This window comes from Onychostoma macrolepis, chromosome 24, assembly GCF_012432095.1.
Source record: "Onychostoma macrolepis isolate SWU-2019 chromosome 24, ASM1243209v1, whole genome shotgun sequence".
Taxonomy (NCBI): domain Eukaryota; kingdom Metazoa; phylum Chordata; class Actinopteri; order Cypriniformes; family Cyprinidae; genus Onychostoma; species Onychostoma macrolepis.
In genome coordinates, this window is record NC_081178.1 from 11889441 (window position 1) to 11910499 (window position 21059).

The 21059-nt window shown below is 36.3% G+C and overlaps 1 protein-coding gene across 12 annotated transcripts in view; it reads left to right on the forward strand.

Moving 5' to 3' along the window:
* The first annotated feature begins 2616 nt into the window (after positions 1-2616).
* The window catches only part of atp8a2 (ATPase phospholipid transporting 8A2), a 55867-nt gene continuing 37424 nt past the window's right edge, over positions 2617-21059 (forward strand). The window contains exons 1-11 of one of the 12 annotated variants that reach the window (XM_058765496.1): positions 2617-2831; positions 5665-5766; positions 14357-14534; positions 17685-17784; positions 18804-18902; positions 19054-19099; positions 19989-20029; positions 20305-20378; positions 20564-20633; positions 20728-20855; positions 20942-21053. In XM_058765496.1, coding sequence (XP_058621479.1) covers positions 2789-2831; positions 5665-5766; positions 14357-14534; positions 17685-17784; positions 18804-18902; positions 19054-19099; positions 19989-20029; positions 20305-20378; positions 20564-20633; positions 20728-20855; positions 20942-21053 — 993 coding nt within the window. In that variant the 5' untranslated portion in view covers positions 2617-2788. The other 11 variants (XM_058765497.1, XM_058765498.1, XM_058765499.1 and 8 more) reach the window with 11 other exon arrangements.

Consider the following 21059-nt stretch of genomic DNA (forward strand, 5'->3'; position numbering starts at 1 on the left):
TCGATGTTATTGTTTTCTTGTATATTAAAATATCCCTTTATTTTGTCTGTATGTTGTGAGGATGTGTGTATGTTCTGTAAGTATGTGTGTAGCAAATGTGTGTGTATATTGCTGAATGGATCAGAATGGTTTTTGAGCTGTTGTGTATCTGCGAGTGGGGGATCTTTGGCCATGAAGTTTAGATATTTAATGATGAAAAATTGACATCATTGAGCTATGACTATGTATAATGTTATAATGTGATGCTAAAACAGAAAAACATGTATTCTGGTACTATGTAATAAAATAAAACACATTGATTTTTTTCTTCTCTGCTCCCTAACAATGGAATGATATTAAGGAACAAATAGGGTTTTCAAACTAATACACTAATATAATGTGCTTTGTGCAGTAAGATTTTTTTTTTTTTAAGTTAATATTTTATTCCGCAAGGATGCATTAAATTGATCAAAAGTGACAGTAAAGACATTTACACTGTAAAAAGTGATAAGTTGACTTAACTTAAAAAAATTGAGGAAACCCGTTGCCTTAAAATTTTTAAGTAAATGACAATTAAAAAAATAAGTTAATTGAATTGTCAAGTTCACTTAACTTTTTTTTTTTTTTTAATTATGTACTTAATTTTAAGGCAACGGGTTTCCTCAATTTTTTTAGTTAATTCAACTTTCGCTTTTTACAGTGTATATTGTTACAAAAGACTTCTATTTAAAATAAAAGCGGTTCATCTGAACTTTTTATATATATATAGCCTATATAAAGTTCACACAGGGAACTATATTTGGACACAGTCACAATTTATACAGTTGTATAATGAATATGGGCTTATATTTCACACTCTGAACTTTCATTTGAGGGTATTCTCATCACAATTGGAGGAATTACAGCTCTTTAATATGTACCTGCCCCCTTTTTCAAGGGACCATAAGTAATTGGACAGTTGGCTCAAAAGCTGTTTCATGGACAGGCGTGGGTGATTACTTCATTATTTCTACATCAATTAAGCAGGTCAAAGGTTTGGACTTGATTCTATGTGTGCCATTTGCATTTGGAAGCTGTTGCTGTGAACCCACATCATGTGGTCAAAGGAGCTCTCCATACAAGTGAAACAGACAATTGTTAAGCTTCAAAAACAACAAGAGAGATAGCAGGAAGTGGTCAAATCAACAGTTTGGTACATTCTGAGAAAAAAAGAATGCACTGGGGAGCTCAGCAACATAAAAAGACCTGGACGTCCACGCAAGACAACAGTGGTGGATGATCAGAGAATCCTCTCGATGGTAAAGAAAAACCCTTTCACAGCATCCAGCCAAGAGAAGAACAAGACGTGTCACTGTCAAAGTCTACAATCAAGAGAAGACTTCACGAGAGCAAATACAGAGGGTTCACCACAAGGAGCAAACAAGGCCAGGTTAGACTTTGCCAAAAAATCTTAAAAAAACAAAAAGCCAGACCATTTCTGGAAAAGCATTCTTTGGAATGCTTGGAATTAAGATCAACCTGTACCAGAATGACAAGAAGAAAAAAGTGTGGAGAAGGCTTGAAACAAATCATGATCCGAAGCATACAACATCATCTGTGAAACATGGTGGAGCAGTGTGATGGCATGCATGATGTGACAGAAGACAGAAGCAGCCGGAAGAATTCTGAAGTGATCAACTCCCTGCCCAGATTCAGTCAAATGGAGCAAAGTCGATTGGGCGGCTCTTCATAGTAAAAATGGACGATGACCAAAAACATACTGCAAAAGCAACCCAGGAGTTGGAGGTAAAAAAAGTGGATTATTCTGCAATGGCCAAGTCAATCTCCTGATCTCAACCCGATTGAGCATGCATTTCACCTGCTGAAGACAAAACTAAAGGAAGAAAGACCCACAAACAAACAACTCAAGTCAGCTGCAATAAAGGCCTGGCAAAGCATCACAAAGGAGGAGACCCAGTCTCTGGTGATGTCCATGAGCTCCAGACTTAAGGCAGTCATTACCTGCAAAGGATTCTCAACAAAATATTAAAAATGAACATTTTATTTATGATTATATTTATTTGTCCAATTACATTTGAGCCCCTGAAAATGGGGGGACTGTGTATAAAAATGGTTGTAATTCCTATGCGTTTTGTGTTATTTTTTTGTTCAACCCCTTGAATTAAAGCTTGAAGTCTGCACTTCAATTTCATGTTTCATTTTAATTCTATTCTGGTGGCATACAGAGCCAAAAGTATGAAAATATTGCCAGTGTCCAAATATATGTGGACCTGACTGTAGGCTATATATCATTTTTTTGTTAAGTAAAAAACCGTAAGAGATTTTTTTTGTTAAATATTGTTTCTATTGTTAAATATATAGGCTAGTTAAATATTGATTCATTCATAAAGGCCACCTTTAACCCTGAATCAATGCAGTTCAAAGGTACAACATTGTTAATTATTAAATCAGGGTAAAGTCTTAAACCAACCAAATATTTACAATATTTAAATAAATGTAAATTTACATATATTAGTAATTAAATGAGACCGTTTAAGTCCAGAGCACACAAAGGCGTATTGTACGGCTTAAAGTGTCCATTTGGGACAGGCGGGGTCTGATGACGGAGCGCGCGCGCACGCGACGGATCAGCAGGATGGCAGAAGCGCGTTCCCGAGCCAGTGCGCGCGGCTGAGGGTGACCCATCATCAGGAACGATGCTGCCTCCATCATACACCGCATCCCTGCGCCTGTGGCCCGCATACCTCCGCTGAAGCCCGAGTATGCCATCATTTCGCTCCCGCTGCTGGAAGCTCCACACGCGTGCAGAATGTACTTCAACAGACGCTCGAAGAAGATCCACAGCGAGGGAGGTGAGCGTGACATAATCTGCTGACATGGGCGACGCACACTGGCACTGTTTACGCATGCATTTTCTAGGGTGCTCTGGATATTCGCATGTTCTTCTATGTGTATATTATTAATCGTTATATCATTGACATACCTAATTCTAGCTATACATATACACGTATTAGAAAAGCATCAGTTATGCTCCACTTGTCCCGTCTGGTGAGGCTCTCTTGTAGGTGACCTGTCATTTTCGCTGTGTAAACAAATGGGTTACTAGGGTGATGTTCGCTTTTCAGCTGATTGGTGGAGGTGGGAAATTAGCGGCAACTGTTCTTTTGAGATAAATTGTGATGACTATTATTAATCTTATCCAGATCTGCATAGACCTTTAACAGAGAAACTCCCTGTTGGTGGTTATTTAGCTCATCACGTGACTGTTTAAGCGCTCTAACTTTCTAAGCTCATAGATTCACCTGTTGAGGCCATGTGCACCTGGTTAAAGTAGGCCTATCTAGCTTTTTATTAATTGCTTTACATTTAAAATATCATTTAAATTAGATGCTGTCATGTAGCAGGTACAGGCTTATTAGTTACATTTATTTAAGGTTTATCTTTGCTATTTTCTAATGTTGTAAATGTCCGGCGGTTTTACTCTCTCCCTTTTATTAAAATATTAATAAATTAATTATTTTATAATATAGAATGTAAACCAAATCTACCAGAATAATCAATTAAAATCAACCCAATAAAATCATTTAATCACTTTGACTTCTTATAAATTATAAATAATTAAAAAAAATGTAAAAACCCTTGAACAGATAGGAAATAGCAGAAATTCAAGATGTTATAACATAACGATGAAAACATTTTTAGTTACCTTCAAGCAATACCTTAAAATGATCTTACTTAATTATTTGTTATTTGTATATATAAATATACACTGAAAAAATGTTGGGTTCACTTTGAAACAGTTTTCACTTAGAAATCGGAAGTAGGCTAAATGTCACAAATAGCTAGATAGCTAGAAACTAACTAATTGAATTAACCATGAAACAAAAACTGAAAGCAATTGAAAGTGACAAAGACTGAAAGCGTACAGTGTAAGCTTACAAATGCATGCAATATATGACTAAAATCAAAATATCCACTTGATATTTGTAAGAATTTGTTTTTGATTTCCAAATCCTAACAATGTAGGTTTAAAATCAAAAGACTGCAAACCACTGAAAGAAAATCACTGCAGTCTTTTAAATGCTCTGTTCTGAATGTAAATGAGCCATTAAGACATTTATTATAATTAAAAATCTTAGTAAAAGCTTATATATCATTCTCCAGACGTCAGTGGACTGCCTGTTGGGCTTCAGAGTACTTAATGCACCAAACAGGGGCCAAGAATACATCACAAATACACGGCTCTTGAGATTTGAACGTTGGTGGCAGGTTTGAGAGATTGCAGAGTGTTTTGGCTGCAGGTCTGTTCCAGCATGTGTTTAATCGACGGGGCTTTGTGGGGTGATGACACCGAGGGTGGAGTCTTTTTGATATGCATTGTGGATTACACTGAAGGTTTGTTCACAGCGTTTGTTTGGCCTGCTCTGACCCAGCATGTTCCAGAATTAACATGCAGGAGCCATATTGTTGGTAACCTCTTTTGTAATTCCGTGAAACGTGCGACTTATCAGTTCTCCTCATGTTAAGAGATGACTGACAGATGTTTTCCTTCGATTTTGCTCTCCGTGTGTTCATGTACAAGTTGGAATAGAAGCAAAATAACATGTATGTCAAATTAAGTGCTTCTACATACATAGCGTGATTAGAGTGTGTTGTTGCTTTAACAGTCATTTGACAAAAGATAAGCTTCTGATGTCATGTTTGGGTTACATAATCACAGAAGCAATGATGTAATTCATTAAAGGGCCCTGTTTTAGTGATCATCCCTATTGTTCTGCGTTTCTGTGCATCACTTTTAAAGGCCACATGGGGGCAGCAACTGTAAACTCATCACTCATGGTAGGAAACTGATCTATTTTGACTTCTTAAATTATATATTATATATCACATTAAACTGATGGGATGCAGATAAGCAAAGTTTCTTTATTATTAATTAATGCAAAAAGAATACATGAAACTAATTGACAGAGCATTCATAAATTGACTGCTTACGTCATTCATTGCTTGAAATACTATTAAAAATTTGCCATTAGGTTACTTAAAGCATCTGAAAAGTTGGTGTTTGTAACTATTCTTCACCTGAATGTTTCATCATTGTGGGAAGATGATAGGAGAAAAATAAATAGTAACTCATCATTTAATCTTATAAATTAATATTTAATTTAATTTGATTTATTATTTTCTGTTTACATTAGCAAGTCTGCTCTCTCAGATAAATCCTTCTTGAATTATTCTCTTATTAAGCACCACAATAGCTTTTACTTTTTTTTTTTTTTTTTTAATATTACACACAATTATTTTGAATTGAGAGACATTTTAAAGGGGAAAGATGGCACACATTTAAAGCATCGCTTTTTAATTTCTTGGATCAGAGTGGTTTATCATGTTAGACAGAGAAAAATTGACTTGCTTTGTGTTGTAATGTGAGGCATTATTGAACATAAAGGTGATGAATGAAAGCCAGTAAGGTAAAGATAAATCAACAAGTAATCAACAAGAATCTTTTTGACATGTCAGGGGTCCCTTTACACTATAACAAAGGCTTTCTATTGAGAAATATTAACTCTTGAGCACCATTTCTCATCCCTAAAAGCACATTACTAAGAGTGTTTGCTCTGTGGTCTTACTGACTTGATATCTTGTGTTGTTTTTTTCTTATGGCAACCCTTGTTGGGGCTCCTCCAGAACAGTTAGTGTTGACCCCTCTTAGCCAGGACTCCCCCCTCCGGCAGGACCAGCCCATGGGCTCCAACATGTGCTCCCGCCTGGCAGACAGGTTTGAGAAAAGTGAGTGCCCCCCTCAAGCGGGCCGCTGCCTCCCGCTACTGCTTGGAGCCTCACAGGTGCATGAAGCCACCCCTTCCTTCAACCCACACTGCATGGATAGACTAATAAAGCTAATGTTCTCTGCACTCTTTCATCACATGCACACAGACATGGCATGCATTAGGGCTGGGCGGTATGACGGTATATATTGTGGCGACTATTTCAAGTGTGTATTGTTGGAGATACTGCGTTAGATGTTAGAGTGGTAAAGAAACGTGTGAAAGAGAAAATATAGAGCGAGAACTGCTTGATGTTAGAGTTATTGAATGCTTGAATGGTCAAAAGCGCACACGTTTATGTTAAAATATCCATTGAGTAGTTTTGTAAACACAGTCGGTTATGTCTGTTTAAGTGAATGTAATAAGTTGGGAGAAAATCGTTTGTGTATCAATATATTAGATCCGTGCGTGAGGTTTTAAAGGAATAGTTCACCCTAAAATGAAAATTTGTTGAAAATTGACTTACCCTCAGGCCATTCAAGATGTCGATGAGTTTTTCTTCATCAGAACAGATTTGGAGAAATTTAGCATTACATCACTTGCTCACCAGTGCATCCTCTGCAGTGAATGGGTGCCGTCAGAATGAGAGTCCAAACAGCTGATAAAAACATCACAAAAATCTACAAGTAATCCACACGACTCCAGTCCATCAGTTAATGTCTTGTAAAGTGAAAAGCTGTGTGTTTGTAAGAAATAAATCCATCGAGATGTTTTAACTTAAACTGTTCCTTTTAGCGAGCCCATAATCCATAATAACACTTCCTCCTTTTAAAAAGTCCATCCCCTGTTGTCCTTTCACATCAAAATCGATTGACATATTTGTTTTGAACGATTTTGGACTGTTTTCGCCTTTAAATGGTACTTCATCTTTGCATATTTCACTCCTGATTCAGACAAAACAACTTTTTCACTGGCAGCGTTATTAGTTAAATATTAGTTAAAAACGTATTAAAGATGAATTGGTTTCTTACGAACACACAGCTTTTCTTTTCACAAGATGTTAATTGATGGACTAGATTCATGTTGATTCATTGTGATGACATTTTTATCAGCTGTTTGGACTCTCATTCTGACGGCACCCATTCACTGCAGAGGATCCATTGGTGAGCAAGTGATGTAATGCTGAATTTCTCCAAATCTCTTCCGATGAAGAAACACACTCAGTTTCATCTTGGATGACCTAAGGGTGAGATCATTTTCAGTGAATTTAAATTTTTAGGTGAACTGTTACTTTAAAGTGTCGGCAGCCTAATAAACCTTCTGCCGTCTGTCAATGAAGTTAATCAAACAACAAAGGAAAAAGAGAAAATAACTCTACAAAAGTTATGCTTTTGTCTGTATAACTTGTATTTTGAATAAGAATCAATTTATATTTATTTTTTACATTTGATTATTCAATTTCAATGATTTCTTACTGCGTTTTAAATAAACCTACTGCACCTGAAAACCGTATTTAATTTGTGTATTTGCTCTATTGTATTTGTCCTATGTTTGTAATTTGCTTCTTTGCCCTTATTTTTAATAGCAAAAATAACATAACAAAAATAGCTATATATTGGTATATGTCATTATCATGAATTAAAGTCTCTCATAAAGTGAAATAAGTTTTTGGTCGTATCGCCCACTCCTAGCACGCATCAAGTGATGCACCAGAATGCATGCATACATAACAGAAATAACAGTCCTTCTGATACGGGTGTTAGTCGGTAAGCCAGGGGTTAGACTGTGACGCTTGCATGGCTTGTGTTGTGCATGAGGTTGCGGGTGGCTGACGTGCCTGGTGGTGTAAGTGAACGATCTCACCTGTGCTCTGGGATAAAGCCCGGTCAGGATTAGATACAGGTGAAGTTGCAGAGCCGACAGAAAGAGGATTACTCTCCCTGGTCACTGTGCTTGTAAGAGGCTTTCATTCCTCATTCACCCTTTTCCATCACCCAAGCTGCAAGCACACCCCGTTCCCCTTGGGGGCCACCAGAACCTATGGGTCACCTTGGCAACAGGAACAACATGTCACGCAGAGGGCGCAGGAAGTCTAGGCGGGGCTCTGTAGGTAATGGGTTTTCAAGCGTCTGGTGGAGCAGCCACACGTGAGCATGTGGGAACTAGGGATGGGCGGATCAATTATTGATGCCACATTGAGAGGATTGATCCACATAGAATCGATCCTCAGTGGTTTATTTAATACCAATGCTTTTATTATTTAATTAGCATGGAAGTTAGCGTGCATCAGGAAAAAAACTTTTTTTTTTAGCAGATAATGTTGCTCATCACCAGAATGCTGAAAAGTAAAAAAAAAATTGGTTTTTCAACTTTAGCTGTTTTTCATAATTTTAAAAAGTTTTTTTGCTCTGTACATTTTTCTCCTATATAATAGTATTTAGTATAGTGATAGTATTTATTGAAGTATTTATTGAAATTTAATTTTGACATTATTACTAATAATAAGGAAAACCTGACTTTTATTCTTTAGTTTATTATTTCATTATTTTACACAAGAAAGGTTTGTCACTCTAATAAAAAAAAAATAATGAAGCTAAATTTCTTCTAAATTGGTGTCAGTGTCATCTCAAATCTAATCAGACTATGATGAATAATTTATTACTTTTTTAGTAAAAATATTTCACACAAACATTAAACAATGTAAAACCAATGACATGTTTGTGAAAAGCTTTTTATTGTGAACTTTGACCTTGGAAATACTTTTACACAACTTTTTGTATTTTCAATTATTTTCAGTTGATTTTTTTTCCCCCAAAGAAAAAACTAATTTTAAAGGGTTTTATGCACTTTCAATCATAGCATCAATTTAATATTTTTTAATAAACATAAAATTATGCCTTTTACATGGAGTTTCTTGATTTTTAAAAAATTCTTTTTCATGACTGAAAAATCAAGGGACAGATTTGTCATAATTTTGATAATGATCCTGGAGCCATGTTTACCATGTTAAGTTTCTATGATATAGGACTTGGTTTAGGAATGACATTTTTTTCCTCAGAAATCACAAAAACTTTATATTTATTAGAGGTATCTAGGTATTGATATTTGCATTTGAATTTAACAAATAACTGGTATCGCCCATCCCTAGTGGGAGACTGTTAGCTGTATGCAATTTGCAAATTAAGAGCCTCCTTGAGCATGTAATATTTTTTTTGTCTTTGGCCTTTGCTGGGTCATCTATATTAGCCTGTTCACTGTCCTCTTGAACCGGTTCCAGTGCCATTGTGTTGGGGTAGCAGAAAATTCTAGACAACAGAGGAATCTGACACCTATTTGAACAGCATGACCATAGTCTGACTAATCAGAGTAGTATAATACAGACGGAGAGATGTGCAGTGATATTGCATGGAATAAGAGAGGCCCGCTGAATGAATGCATGCGGTATAAGAGAATGCGGTGGGTAAAGTGAGCACGGTTACAAAGGCATAGGGATGAATAATGCAACCAGGGCTATTCATAATTTAAAAGCATGCTGCTTTTTAGTGGTGAAAAGCTGGCAGATGGCCAGATGACCACACTCACCCCACACTGTACTCAGGGTCAAACTCAGTGATAGGTTCAGACATGACTAATCAAAAGCACATACGTAATTGACATATTATTTTTTACATGCTTTTAATCATATAAGATAAATAATACAAAATTTTACTAAAAATGTCTTATATTTTCTTCTATTTGTATTAAATATATATTTATATTGTATATTTCTAATACACTTTATATGTGTATAATATATATATTAGGGGTGTAACATACACTAAAATGATGGTTTGGTATGTACCTCCAATTTAAAGGCACGGTTCAGTACGTTATCGGTATATTGCAAGGAAAAAAAACTGCTTTTACTTTTTCATTAAACAGTGGTTTACTGTGCAAATTGTGTCTCTTTCTTTAAATAAATGATTAACATTTTCTTAAGAATAAAAAATCTACAGTATCTCTCAGCTATAATGCAGTAAAGGGAGCCCTATTACTTGCACATTACTATAATATTAAGATTACAATTAACAGTATAGCCTAAACTATTAAATTCAATGGCCATTTATTTTTAGATGATCAACACTCAAATAAAAAAATTGTATACAAATATGTAAATTGGTTTCAAAGGGATGGAAAATTTCTGGTAAATTACTGGAAACTTACCACACTGTAAATTTTAAGGCAACCAGCTTCAGCAGATTTTTGAGTTTTCTCAACTTATTTTTTAGGACATTTTTGAGTTTTCTCAACCTTTTGTTGTATAAACTTAAAACAACAAGTTGAGAAAACTCAAAAATCTGCTTAAGATGGTTTCCTTAAACTTTTAAGTTTGCTCAACTTTTTATTTCTTTATTTTTTTACAGTGCTGTAAAAAATTCAAAAGCAGATTTTTGAGTTTTCTCAACATGTTGTTTTAAGTTTATACAACAAAAGGTTGAGAAAACTCAAAAATGTCCTAAAAAATAAGTTGAGAAAACTCAAAAATCTGCTGAAGCTGGTTGCCTTAAAATTTTAAGTTTGCTCTTTTTTTTTTTTACAGTGCAAGTTTCCAGAAATTTACCAGAAATGTTCTGCCTAACTGCACATAAAACTATTTTTACATTAACCTTTATATGTAACCTTTATGTATTTCATTTAGCAATATTTAGTTTTATATCGTTAATTTATTGCTATAAAGAATTTTAAAAAGGTTTTAAGGTGTTAGGATATATTTTCTATTTTGGAAATCAAGTTTTCAACCATGTTTTGAGCTGAAATGTTGTGCACCATTACACCCTTTATCAATAAATAAATAAATTTAGCAATATTTATATTTAAATTGTTAATTTATTGCTATAAAGATAAATAATAAAAAATAAAACAGTAGGCTTCAGGGTGTTAGGTTATATTTTTCATTTTGGAAATCAAGTTTTCAACCATGTTTTGAGCTGAAATGTGCGGTTATTAACAGTGTTTGGGTGTCATTTATATGCTGCTCACACAAAAACGGAACAATTAGTGATTCTTTCTCGGTCTTTATCTGAGGGCAAAAGTCAGTGTAGCACTCAGCTTCCCAGTTTTATCCGCACATGTTGGGCAACTTGTGAATTGAGTGCTTGTTAATAATCTTAACCAGAGCCTGTGTGTCCAGAAAGGTTTGTCATGTATCTGTCCAGTCAATGTACTGCACATAATTTACCAGTATGTTGCAAAAAAGTGTCTGCTGGTCTGGCCATTAAGATTGAATGGCTGAGGTTGGGATTGGAAGAATAAGTAGTGTAAAAAGAAAATGAAAGAGGTAGAGGAAGAAAGTGATGGTTCAGAGCGGGATACGAGATGCATGATGAAAAGTGTATCATATGTGATTCTTTGGCCCTGGTCCAGAGTACGTCCTACTGAGGAACTCTCATGAACTTCTGGTTCACGTTGCTTTGTATATTTATTTAGTGAGGCAGATCTGGATACATGACAGGTGTTTACAGCAGTGGTTCTCAGTAGGTCGGCCAGTCTGTTTTTATAGAGGCGGAAATATAATGGTAAATGAAAATAATAAGATAAGCATGCATAGTTAGATAACAAAATTAATTTACTTATTAAAAATTAGTAGTAAAATATTTCCTTTTTTTTTTCAATGTCACAGGCTGTGCATCAAACATTTTATTTTAACAAAATATTTTAGAGCAAAAACTTATGAATAGCAATAACACAATATTGTATTAAAGCCTGCATATTGCTAGATCTATGCAATTAATTGTATGTATGTATCTCAATGTTTGATTTTAAGTGGTTTAATTTTGTATAATAAACACTACTTGTAAAATCTGGGTCCTGATGCAGAACCATTTGAGTGCCACTAGTTTAAACTACACCCACTAGCTCATTGTAGTTCATGATACAATTAGGTCTGAAGGTGCCCAGAGTCACCTTGTAAGATACATTATCCATAATTTATGACTCCATAAAAACACATTTAAGAGCCAGTGTCTTCAGCACTAAAATATGACACCGTACATAATTACAAGTTAACACAGTTCTCAGTTAGTGGCAAGTTATCAGTGGTCAAGCTGGCCTTTGACACCAAAGAGATGAGTGCTTGCTACATTTACACCCAGCTCCTCATAAGTTAAGATCATGTTGTTAGAAAGAATAGAACTTTTCAGAATGCAGTGTCAGAAAGCAGATAGATCTAATGGAAATATAGCCCTTAGTATGACCGCGTCGGCAAGTTTTAGCTGATTCATCTGGCTTGTGGTTTTGCAGTACTGACTAGCAGATAAAGCGTTAGATATGGTGCAAGAGATGGCCTGGTTGTGTCTTGATAAAAAGTCTAGCATTTTTTGAGAGTTTGTGGGAAGAAGGTTTATTGTCTTTGACCCAGTAGGTGTATCTGTCTGTCTATCTACCCTTTAAAAATGTAAAATATGTGTTTAACCTACAGTTAAAGTAAGAAGGAAGTACTTTATAAATAAAAGCCATACATTTACATACATTCCTTCTTACCTTTACTGTGAGTTAAATTTTTTTTTACATTTTTAAAAGGAAATCTGATATTTTCGACTTTGCTTAAACAACTTTTTCTGTAATAGATCTGTGACGAGGTTATCATTTTGGCTGATGGCTTGCATTCTTTTCCCCATCCATAAACCCCACAATATTCAGATCATGGTCAATAATGTGTTTTTCAATGGAATATTTAACCTTTACATTTGTTGCCCGATCCACATTTACGTACATATTTGGCTACAGTCTTATGAAAATAATACAATAATCATCTAATTGTGCGAATCACAAACTAATTATTTTTTTTTTTTAAACCTTCCTAATTATTTTGTTGACCTCAAAAGCTGGGAGTCCAACCTTTTGAAACTTTATGGTATTTTAGTGCAAAATCTGGCTAATAATAATGTGGCATAATAATTCATTAATCCCACAATAGGCCTATTCACATCAGTGCTCAATCATTTTCAATGGTATATTCTTTGACCATTATTTGTTCCCCCATTCACATCTGCCTTAACCATTTAAATCTTCCTATAGCATCTAATTAACCATCTGACCTTCAAACACCCAACTCTTTGAGAAACATACATGTGACCTCAGGTAGAGTTTCCATCGTAGAAACAAGGAGGAGCAAATGAACAGGAAGCGACTCCTTGCCGCTTTAGTGAGCACGTTTAGTGCGTTTCGATCTATGATTGTGGAGACGGACATCTGTGGCCCTCAAGCAGTGCCTGCGCCTTTAAATGTAAGGCTTTTGTGTTGTCTGACTGCGGGGAACGCTGTAGTTAGACGCGGACATAGAGCGCGCGTTGTCTGAAGGGAAACCATCGTCAGTTGCAGAAAAGACACAGCGGAGTGGAGTCTTTATTAAAACGTCCACAGATTGCCCGAGGCGGCCCAAATGACACGGTGGGAGAGGGTTTGGGGCTTGTCTATTAGAAAGGCTGACTGGAATGGGAGAAGTGACGCGTGTAGTCCATCTCTCCACACCCGCTCTCGATCATGCAGCAGCTGGGTAAACTCTCCTGTCACATACAGACAGAGCTGTTATTTAGCGAGCGTTCATTATTTATTACGAGCGGGAAATAATCATTTGACGATCGTCTGCGAAGCGGCAACATTTGAGAGGGAATCGTAGTAAGCGGCTGTCTCTCAAAACACCCCACGCGACGCGACGCAACCGCTACACCGGACGCATAGAAGCCATACGTCATCGCAGAACGTTGACCTCACGGACCAATCAGCTGTAAGCTCGAGACTACTCCTGAATAAATAACATAATTTAATTTACATTTAAATACTATTTAAATCCATTTATGTACGTTTTAATTATGTACTATAACTGCATATACATATAAGAATTGTATATAAATTATTGTAAAGTATTATCAATAGGTCATCACGAACAGACTGTTATGCAACGTCAATTTAAACGAATTATATTTTTGTTTATAAAATCACTGTAGTTCACTCAGACGGCGAAAATGAGTAACGTTAGCTCCGCAGCGCGTCAAAGACAAAAACCGTCGACGCGACGCGACGGACGCTCTCAGTGCATTGATTATAGAGGTAGAGATTTGTTTTTAACGCGTCGTGACTCTCGGACATGTATGGATGTTGGAATCAGGCGCGGCTGATGCCTAAAATGCTGTCTAGGTAGGAGGCTCGCTACGTATTGAGACACAGCCATTGTCTCATTGCTTTTCGTTTCAGCGCATCGTGAACACACAGGTGTTTCCACGGAATAAAGCAGCTTTTATAAAGATAAACAAATGCACAAGGTTTCCTACAAAGGTGTTTGCTGCGCCATTGTGCTCCCATCAGCACATTCTATACAGGGGGTCCCGTGGGCGTCGCGCTTATGCTGTATTGGTGACGGAGCTTTTGCTCGTGGATGATGAGGATGAGGATGATGAGGAGGAGGATGGTGGGGGGTGAAAGGGACGGGGAGGGCGGTGCACCGAGGGAAACGTCATTGGCATCAGGGGCGGCTTGCATCAGCACAGTAGTAGTGTTAGTGGCCAGCGCACTGAACTGTAAAACACATTTCTATGTCTCTTCCTCCTGTCTTCTTCCACGCGCACTCACGCTAGCCTCGCCTCTCTCCCATCACTCGAACGGTGCAGGACCCGCGTGCTCGGCCGCCGGCTACCGCAAGGCAGAGGATGAGATGTCCGGGACCACATCACATGCGGACCCGATAGATGCCACAGCGAGGACCGTGCTGCTCAACCGAGCCCAGACCACCAAATTTTGTGACAACCATGTCAGGTGAGTTCATTCAGGTCTTTATTGAAAATGTTGCAGTGCCGTTTGATTTATTCACGCTTGTTTTATCGTATTCATTGTTTAAAGTGTGAACTTTGTCAGGTCTGGTAATATGATTGTGGTCTCTTTAATGTAGCAATTTTAAAAGCATGTTAAAGATACTGCAAACAGTTGTATTGCAGTGGTGTATGGCGGTCTTCTGAAATGAGAATGAAAAACTCTTTGTTGTGTTTTAATGTAGAATAAATGCAAAGGAAATGCATATGGATAAGCATTTAACTTGCACTATCAGCAAGAAAACAATAAAGTAATATTTTGTTCACAGTTTGTTTATTCACCCTACCGTTCAAAAGTTTGGGGTCAGTGTTTTAATGTGTTTGAAAGAAGTCTCATATGTTTACCATGGCTGGAAATATATAGTATGAACAGTAAGACTGTAAAATAATATTACAATCTAAAATAACTTTTTTCTGTTTTAATACATTTGAAAATGTCAGTTGTTCCTGTGATGGCAACGCTGAATTTTCAGCATCATTACTTTACTTAGTCTTCAGTGTCACACGATCCTTCAGAAATTATTCTAATATGCTGATTTCTCAAGATATATTTTATATTATGAATTTCATATTATTATTATTATCAACGTTGAAAATGATTATGCTGTTTAATATTTTTTTGGAAACCTTGATACATTTTGTTCAGTATTCTTTGATTTATAGGAAGTTAAAAAAGACAATTTAATGTATCCTTGCTGAATAAAATTATTTTATAAAAAAAGTTAGTGACCCCAAATTTTTAAACAGTTGTTTCTGTTTATGTGAACTTTTATTAAAATATATATATTTGTCTATTTAAGTTGCTTAAAAGTCTCATCAAGATGAGAATTTTGCATTGCATCAAACTGAAATAATGCACTAACAAGAATATTTTGTGTATCTTTATTTATTAACAGTTAAATCTTTATAAAATTGAAAATATCAGATTCTCAGTAAAAAATGCAAGTGTACTGGAGGTGGCTGGAGATGCATCTTCAATTTTCGTTATTAAAATTTTATTATTATTATCTTTGCGCACTTCACAGGGGGGCAATATCTCATTCATAGTGTGATCAGCTATGATCCTCCAGTTTTTCCTATATTTCCTTCACTCTCAATTTTTTGTGTTCACCTGTTATTCTTGAATTAATTATTAAATTAAACACACTGTATTTGATGCCTCACCAACAATACAGCTGTTCCAACATTTCATGATCCAGCATAAACATCATCCTATTAACTCCTAATGCTATGAGATTGATTGTAAAAATGCTTTAATCAAGTTAAGATTTTCCCTCAGGGAATTTACATGCTAAATATATGCAACATTGAACGCAAATCCGAATAGCTCCCATTAAGTGAAGTACTCCATCAGAGATTTCCTGTTAGTACACCAAGGTCATGTTCCGGGCCGTGCTTGGCTAGAGTTCATCTGCAGTTCCAGAACAAAAAGTCTTTTGGTCTCTTAAGTCCTCCAGAGTTTTTTTATTTTTAATCTTTTGAATGGCTGTAATATCAGTTTAATTCGTTTCATATGCAGTGAGTTTCTGCTTGATGACAAAATTGCACTTTTTGAAAATTTATGAAGATGATTGTGTTATGTATATGATCAATAGTTGTTACAAAAGCTTGATGGATTTGGATCCCAGATTGCTTTCATATTAGTGTCACAATATAGAAGCTCAGACAAAATCAGCCTCTCAGTACCGAAACACTCGCCCACACTTCATCGATCCGCCAGTATATTCTAAAGATTCGATTCTGCTCTAAAAGGCTCTATTTTGGTTCCTGTAACAACATTAAGGCGGGCCTAGAAATCCGTAGCCGTTTTGTCATTGGCTAATTTCAGATCAGACGGAGCTCTGACCTTTTCAACTCATCAGCTTCTTAGCATACAATGCCTGCGTGGCTGCGGCAGTGGAAATTTTCATAACAATTGTTCAGATCACTCTCTTATTCCTCGATCTTCATATTTTATTTACCAACCGGTTTCTGCTTCCCATCACATTGGCCTCCATTGGACAGCTGTCAGTCACAAAGTAACCAGACCAACAAATCCAGCAGTGCAGTCATCCATATCAGTCTTTTAGGGTAACCCCAGGTACTACACATCATGGTGACGGCAGTGTGGGTTACTGTGTGTGTGATTGGACCGCTGAATGTTAATGAAGGGGATCGTATGAATGGTCTCAGCCACTCTTTGATGTCAACGATAGCCTGCCGTACTTCCAGGTCAGCTACCGAGCTGCTGTTTGAGGCCAGAGTGTGGGTTACACAGGGTGTGTTAGGCTGTGAACTCATTGCCGATGAGCCCAAGAAGGGTGTCGTGTTTACAGAAGACTGCACTCGCATAAGTACACATGCTGTAGTATAAAAACATGCTTACATTTTTAAAAATAAAGCTTCTTTATTGGCATATATGGTTCCATGAAGAACATTTAGCATCAATAGAACCTTTCCAATTGCACAAATGGCTCTTTTATATTGTTTCGAATATTAAAATGTTCTTTAATTGTTCACTGAAAGGTTCTTTGTAGATCCCAAAATGGTTCTTCTATAGCATCTCTGTGAAAATCCCCCTTTATTTTTAAAAGTGTACGATTAGATATGCAGTATACAAAATGTGCCTCCAGATGCGGATATAAACACACACCCACACAAACAGATACTGACTCATGTTTAGATTTAGATGGACAACCTTGGGACGGAGGCAAATTTGTAGTCCTAGAGGTTATTTTTAGGCATTCTTAACAGCTATTTTAATGATTGTAATACATTTACTGCCGCAATCAGCTATTCAAGAGCTACTTAGGGGTTCAATCAATGCCAATAATTGACAGACACGGTGAGAAACATCCATCCTAACCGCCCAGACGCTTATTTTGGGATTGTTTATCTAAATTTAATGCAGTGGGCAGTGAAGTGTCAGGCATTGGTGAAAGCAGGTTGATGTTGGCTTGTATCAAAACACTTACGAATGTTTTTTTGTTGTTTTTTCCAGAAGCCTGAGTGGAGCTAATTCTAAATTAGTGCTGTTATGGCCCTGGCTGTATATATAGATGTTTAAAAATAGTTTAATAGTTTAAACACCTGTCGATTTTCCCTTTTTCCCCTCTAGCACGGCTAAATACGGGATCCTTACCTTCCTGCCGCGGTTCCTGTATGAACAGATCAGGCGAGCGGCTAATGCTTTCTTTCTCTTCATCGCTCTTATGCAGGTATGACACTTGGCACGCTGTCCGAACTGCTTCTGCTTTGTCTTGAGGACCTCAGAGTACAAAATGTATTGGTTGTGGTGATTTTCTTTCAAAGGGGATCTCTGAGGTGCTATACTGCTTATGCTGACCATGTGACTTTTCGGTTATTTGCCAACATGTCCATTTGTGTATTATATCCATTTTTGGAAGTGGTCCACTATTTCACTCTCATCCATTATGAGTCACTATGCAGTCTCAATAACGGGCCCCAAGTGATCCAACCTGTTAGGCCAGTATTTCATGAAAACTAGTGAGCAAAAAAAAGTTAAATAGCTAAAAGGCTTCTTCACTGTGTCATGTTATTTACTCATTACAGTGCTTTGCAAGGCAGCACTGTATTGATATTCCTCAAATTCCGGCTAAGCAGTTTGTTCTGAAGTGGTGAACTTCTATGATGGATTCAGCCTTTGTTTTGAAGTTTAAGTGTGTTTATATTATAGATTTATGTATAACATCATTCTTTTTTATGATGTTTACAAGGATAGTTCACCTAAAATGTAAAATTCATGTTTTTTCCCCCCATACGTTAAGAAATGAAGGTGACTGAAGCTTATAGGCTTCAAAAACAATGATAAAATTATCGTAAAAGTAGTCCATACGACTGCTACACTATGGCCTGGTTTCACAAATGTGGCTTAGCTTAAGCCAGGACTAGACCTTAGTTAAATTAAGATATTTAAGCAACTTTTACAAAAATGCCTTAGAAGAAAACATTACAGGTGTGCATTTTGACACAGCACTGACACATTTTAAGATATGTCAGAGCAAGGTATTTTCAGTTGAGACAGCTCAAACATGCATTTTAGTCTGGGACTAGCTTAAGCCTTGACTGTGAAACCGGGGGTAAATTCCAAATCTTGTGAAATCAGATTAAGATTCTGTTTTACCTTACTAATTTTGTTTATTTTAATAGACATAGGACTTTTCCAAAGCATACTTCATATTACTGTATGTTCATCGATGTGCATTTTCAAATGCAGCAAATCCCTGATGTCTCACCGACGGGTCGCTACACAACACTGGTGCCCCTTATCTTTATTCTGACAGTGGCTGGGATCAAGGAGATCATTGAGGATTATGTGAGTATTCTGCTGAATGGAGCACTGAATTACCGTTAAACTGTCCAGACTATATTTTGACAACACTGGATAAGTGCATTGTTTTTGAAATGCAGTTGTTATTTTTCCGATGAATAATGCTGATGAGATGTCACGTGTTGTGTTCTTGCAGAAAAGACATAAAGCAGACAATACGGTTAACAAGAAAAAGACAACAGGTTGAGTATTACTATCATATCTGTGTAACAGGGTCAGAAATTAACTAGGACAACCAGAAGTAACAAAAATGACCCAAAAAATTTGAGGCTTTTATCTGTTATCTAAGATTTGATAGATTTCAAAATACTCTATTAGGCCTATCAAGTTATGGGTTTAGTGCTTTTGCAGTCATGGTAGTGACCTATGTCTGTCAAATATCTGTATTCACTCACTTGGAGGTGAGTACTGTTAAATATGTAGCGAATATGGTTTTTTATTAAAGCTCTGATCTAAACATCATGATGTACAACAACGATTTTCCTAAATTAAAAAAAAGTCTTTTGATAAATATTTAAAATATTTTTTACTTTTAGCTTACCCTTGTTTTTTAAAACAATAATTATTTAACAATTTTTACATTTAATATTTAGCAATGTCAAAATGTATATTTATTTTTAATGTTTACTTTTTAAAAATAATGTACATTATATAATATTGTAATGCAAAATTGACCTTAGCATTTCAATTATTAATTTAAAAAAAAATTTAACAATGCAAAATAGTATAGAATTTTAATATATTCTGTTTCAGTTATCTGCCACAACAAATAAGAATAATTATTGGCTTTTTGTTATCGGTCAGAATTGTAATATCAGTGCATCCCTATGATTCATAAGATTTATTTTTTTATAATTAGCATCCATTATTATTAATAATTATTAAAAAAATATTTGACTTAACACCCCGAGGGTTTCTCATGTTTTTAGATGGTTAGAAAAAATATGCCCTCGTGAAGGTAAAATATTGCCTCTTAATAAAAACGTAAATTTAGTTGTGTTATCTATTCATGTTATATATTGCTTATATATTCACAAGGGGAGTTTTTCTGATAGTGTCATTGTTTTGCAGTTCTGCGTAACGGAGCATGGCAAACCATCATATGGAAGCAGGTAACCCCATCTTTCTTTTTCTTTCTGCATCTTTTTTTCTTACTCCTGTTTTCCCTCCTTTCTGTCAATGATGCTTTCCTTTTTGTCCTGTAGTTTTTATGGTAACACCTGCTTTTTTCAGTTCACCTCTCTCTGCATTTTTTTACTTTCTCTTTTTGATTTTGTACATCCTGCTGTGTGTTGCTCCTCCTTTCTTTATTTCAAGCACTGTAGTCTCTTTCTTAATCTCATTTTCTCCCTCCTCATGCTGTTGCAATGCTGCACCTGCCCACTAGGTGGCAGTGGGAGACATAGTCAAGGTGACCAATGGGCAGCATCTTCCGGCTGACATGGTCATAGTGTCCTCCAGGTCAGCACCACAGTGTGTTTGTGTGTGTATCTGTGGGGTTTGTCATCCTGTGTTTGAACTGTGTTGTAATTTATAGCAGTGAAAAATAAAATGTCATTTTGGGAATGTGTTTCAGGAAAATATATATGTGTGTTATTTATGTTTGTGTGCAGCTGTTTTGTGTTCAAAATCTGTTTTTCTCACAGTGAGCCTCAGGCAATGTGCTATACTGAAACATCCAACTTAGATGGTGAGACCAACCTAAAGATCCGACAGGTACATATTACATATAAATCTACATATAAAAAATATATATATTATGTGTTTTAAGAGTGTAACATGCTTGTTGTTTGTTAAATGTGTGTTTCAGGGTCTCTCTGTCACAGCTAGTTTTCAGTCTCTGGAGGAACTGATGGCTTTGTGTGGTCGTCTTGAATGTGAGGGGCCAAACAGACACTTGTATGACTTCACTGGAACACTGCGCTTAGACAACCTCAAGTACGTCAACTTGCTATTAATGAGAAATTAAAATATAACTTGCATACACACACACTACATTCAATCATCATGTGCTTCTATTACAGCCCAGCTCCACTTGGGCCCGACCAGGTGTTGTTAAGAGGAGCCCAGCTCAGGAACACGCAGTGGGTTGTGGGAATTGTAGTTTACACTGGACATGATTCAAAGCTCATGCAGGTAAAT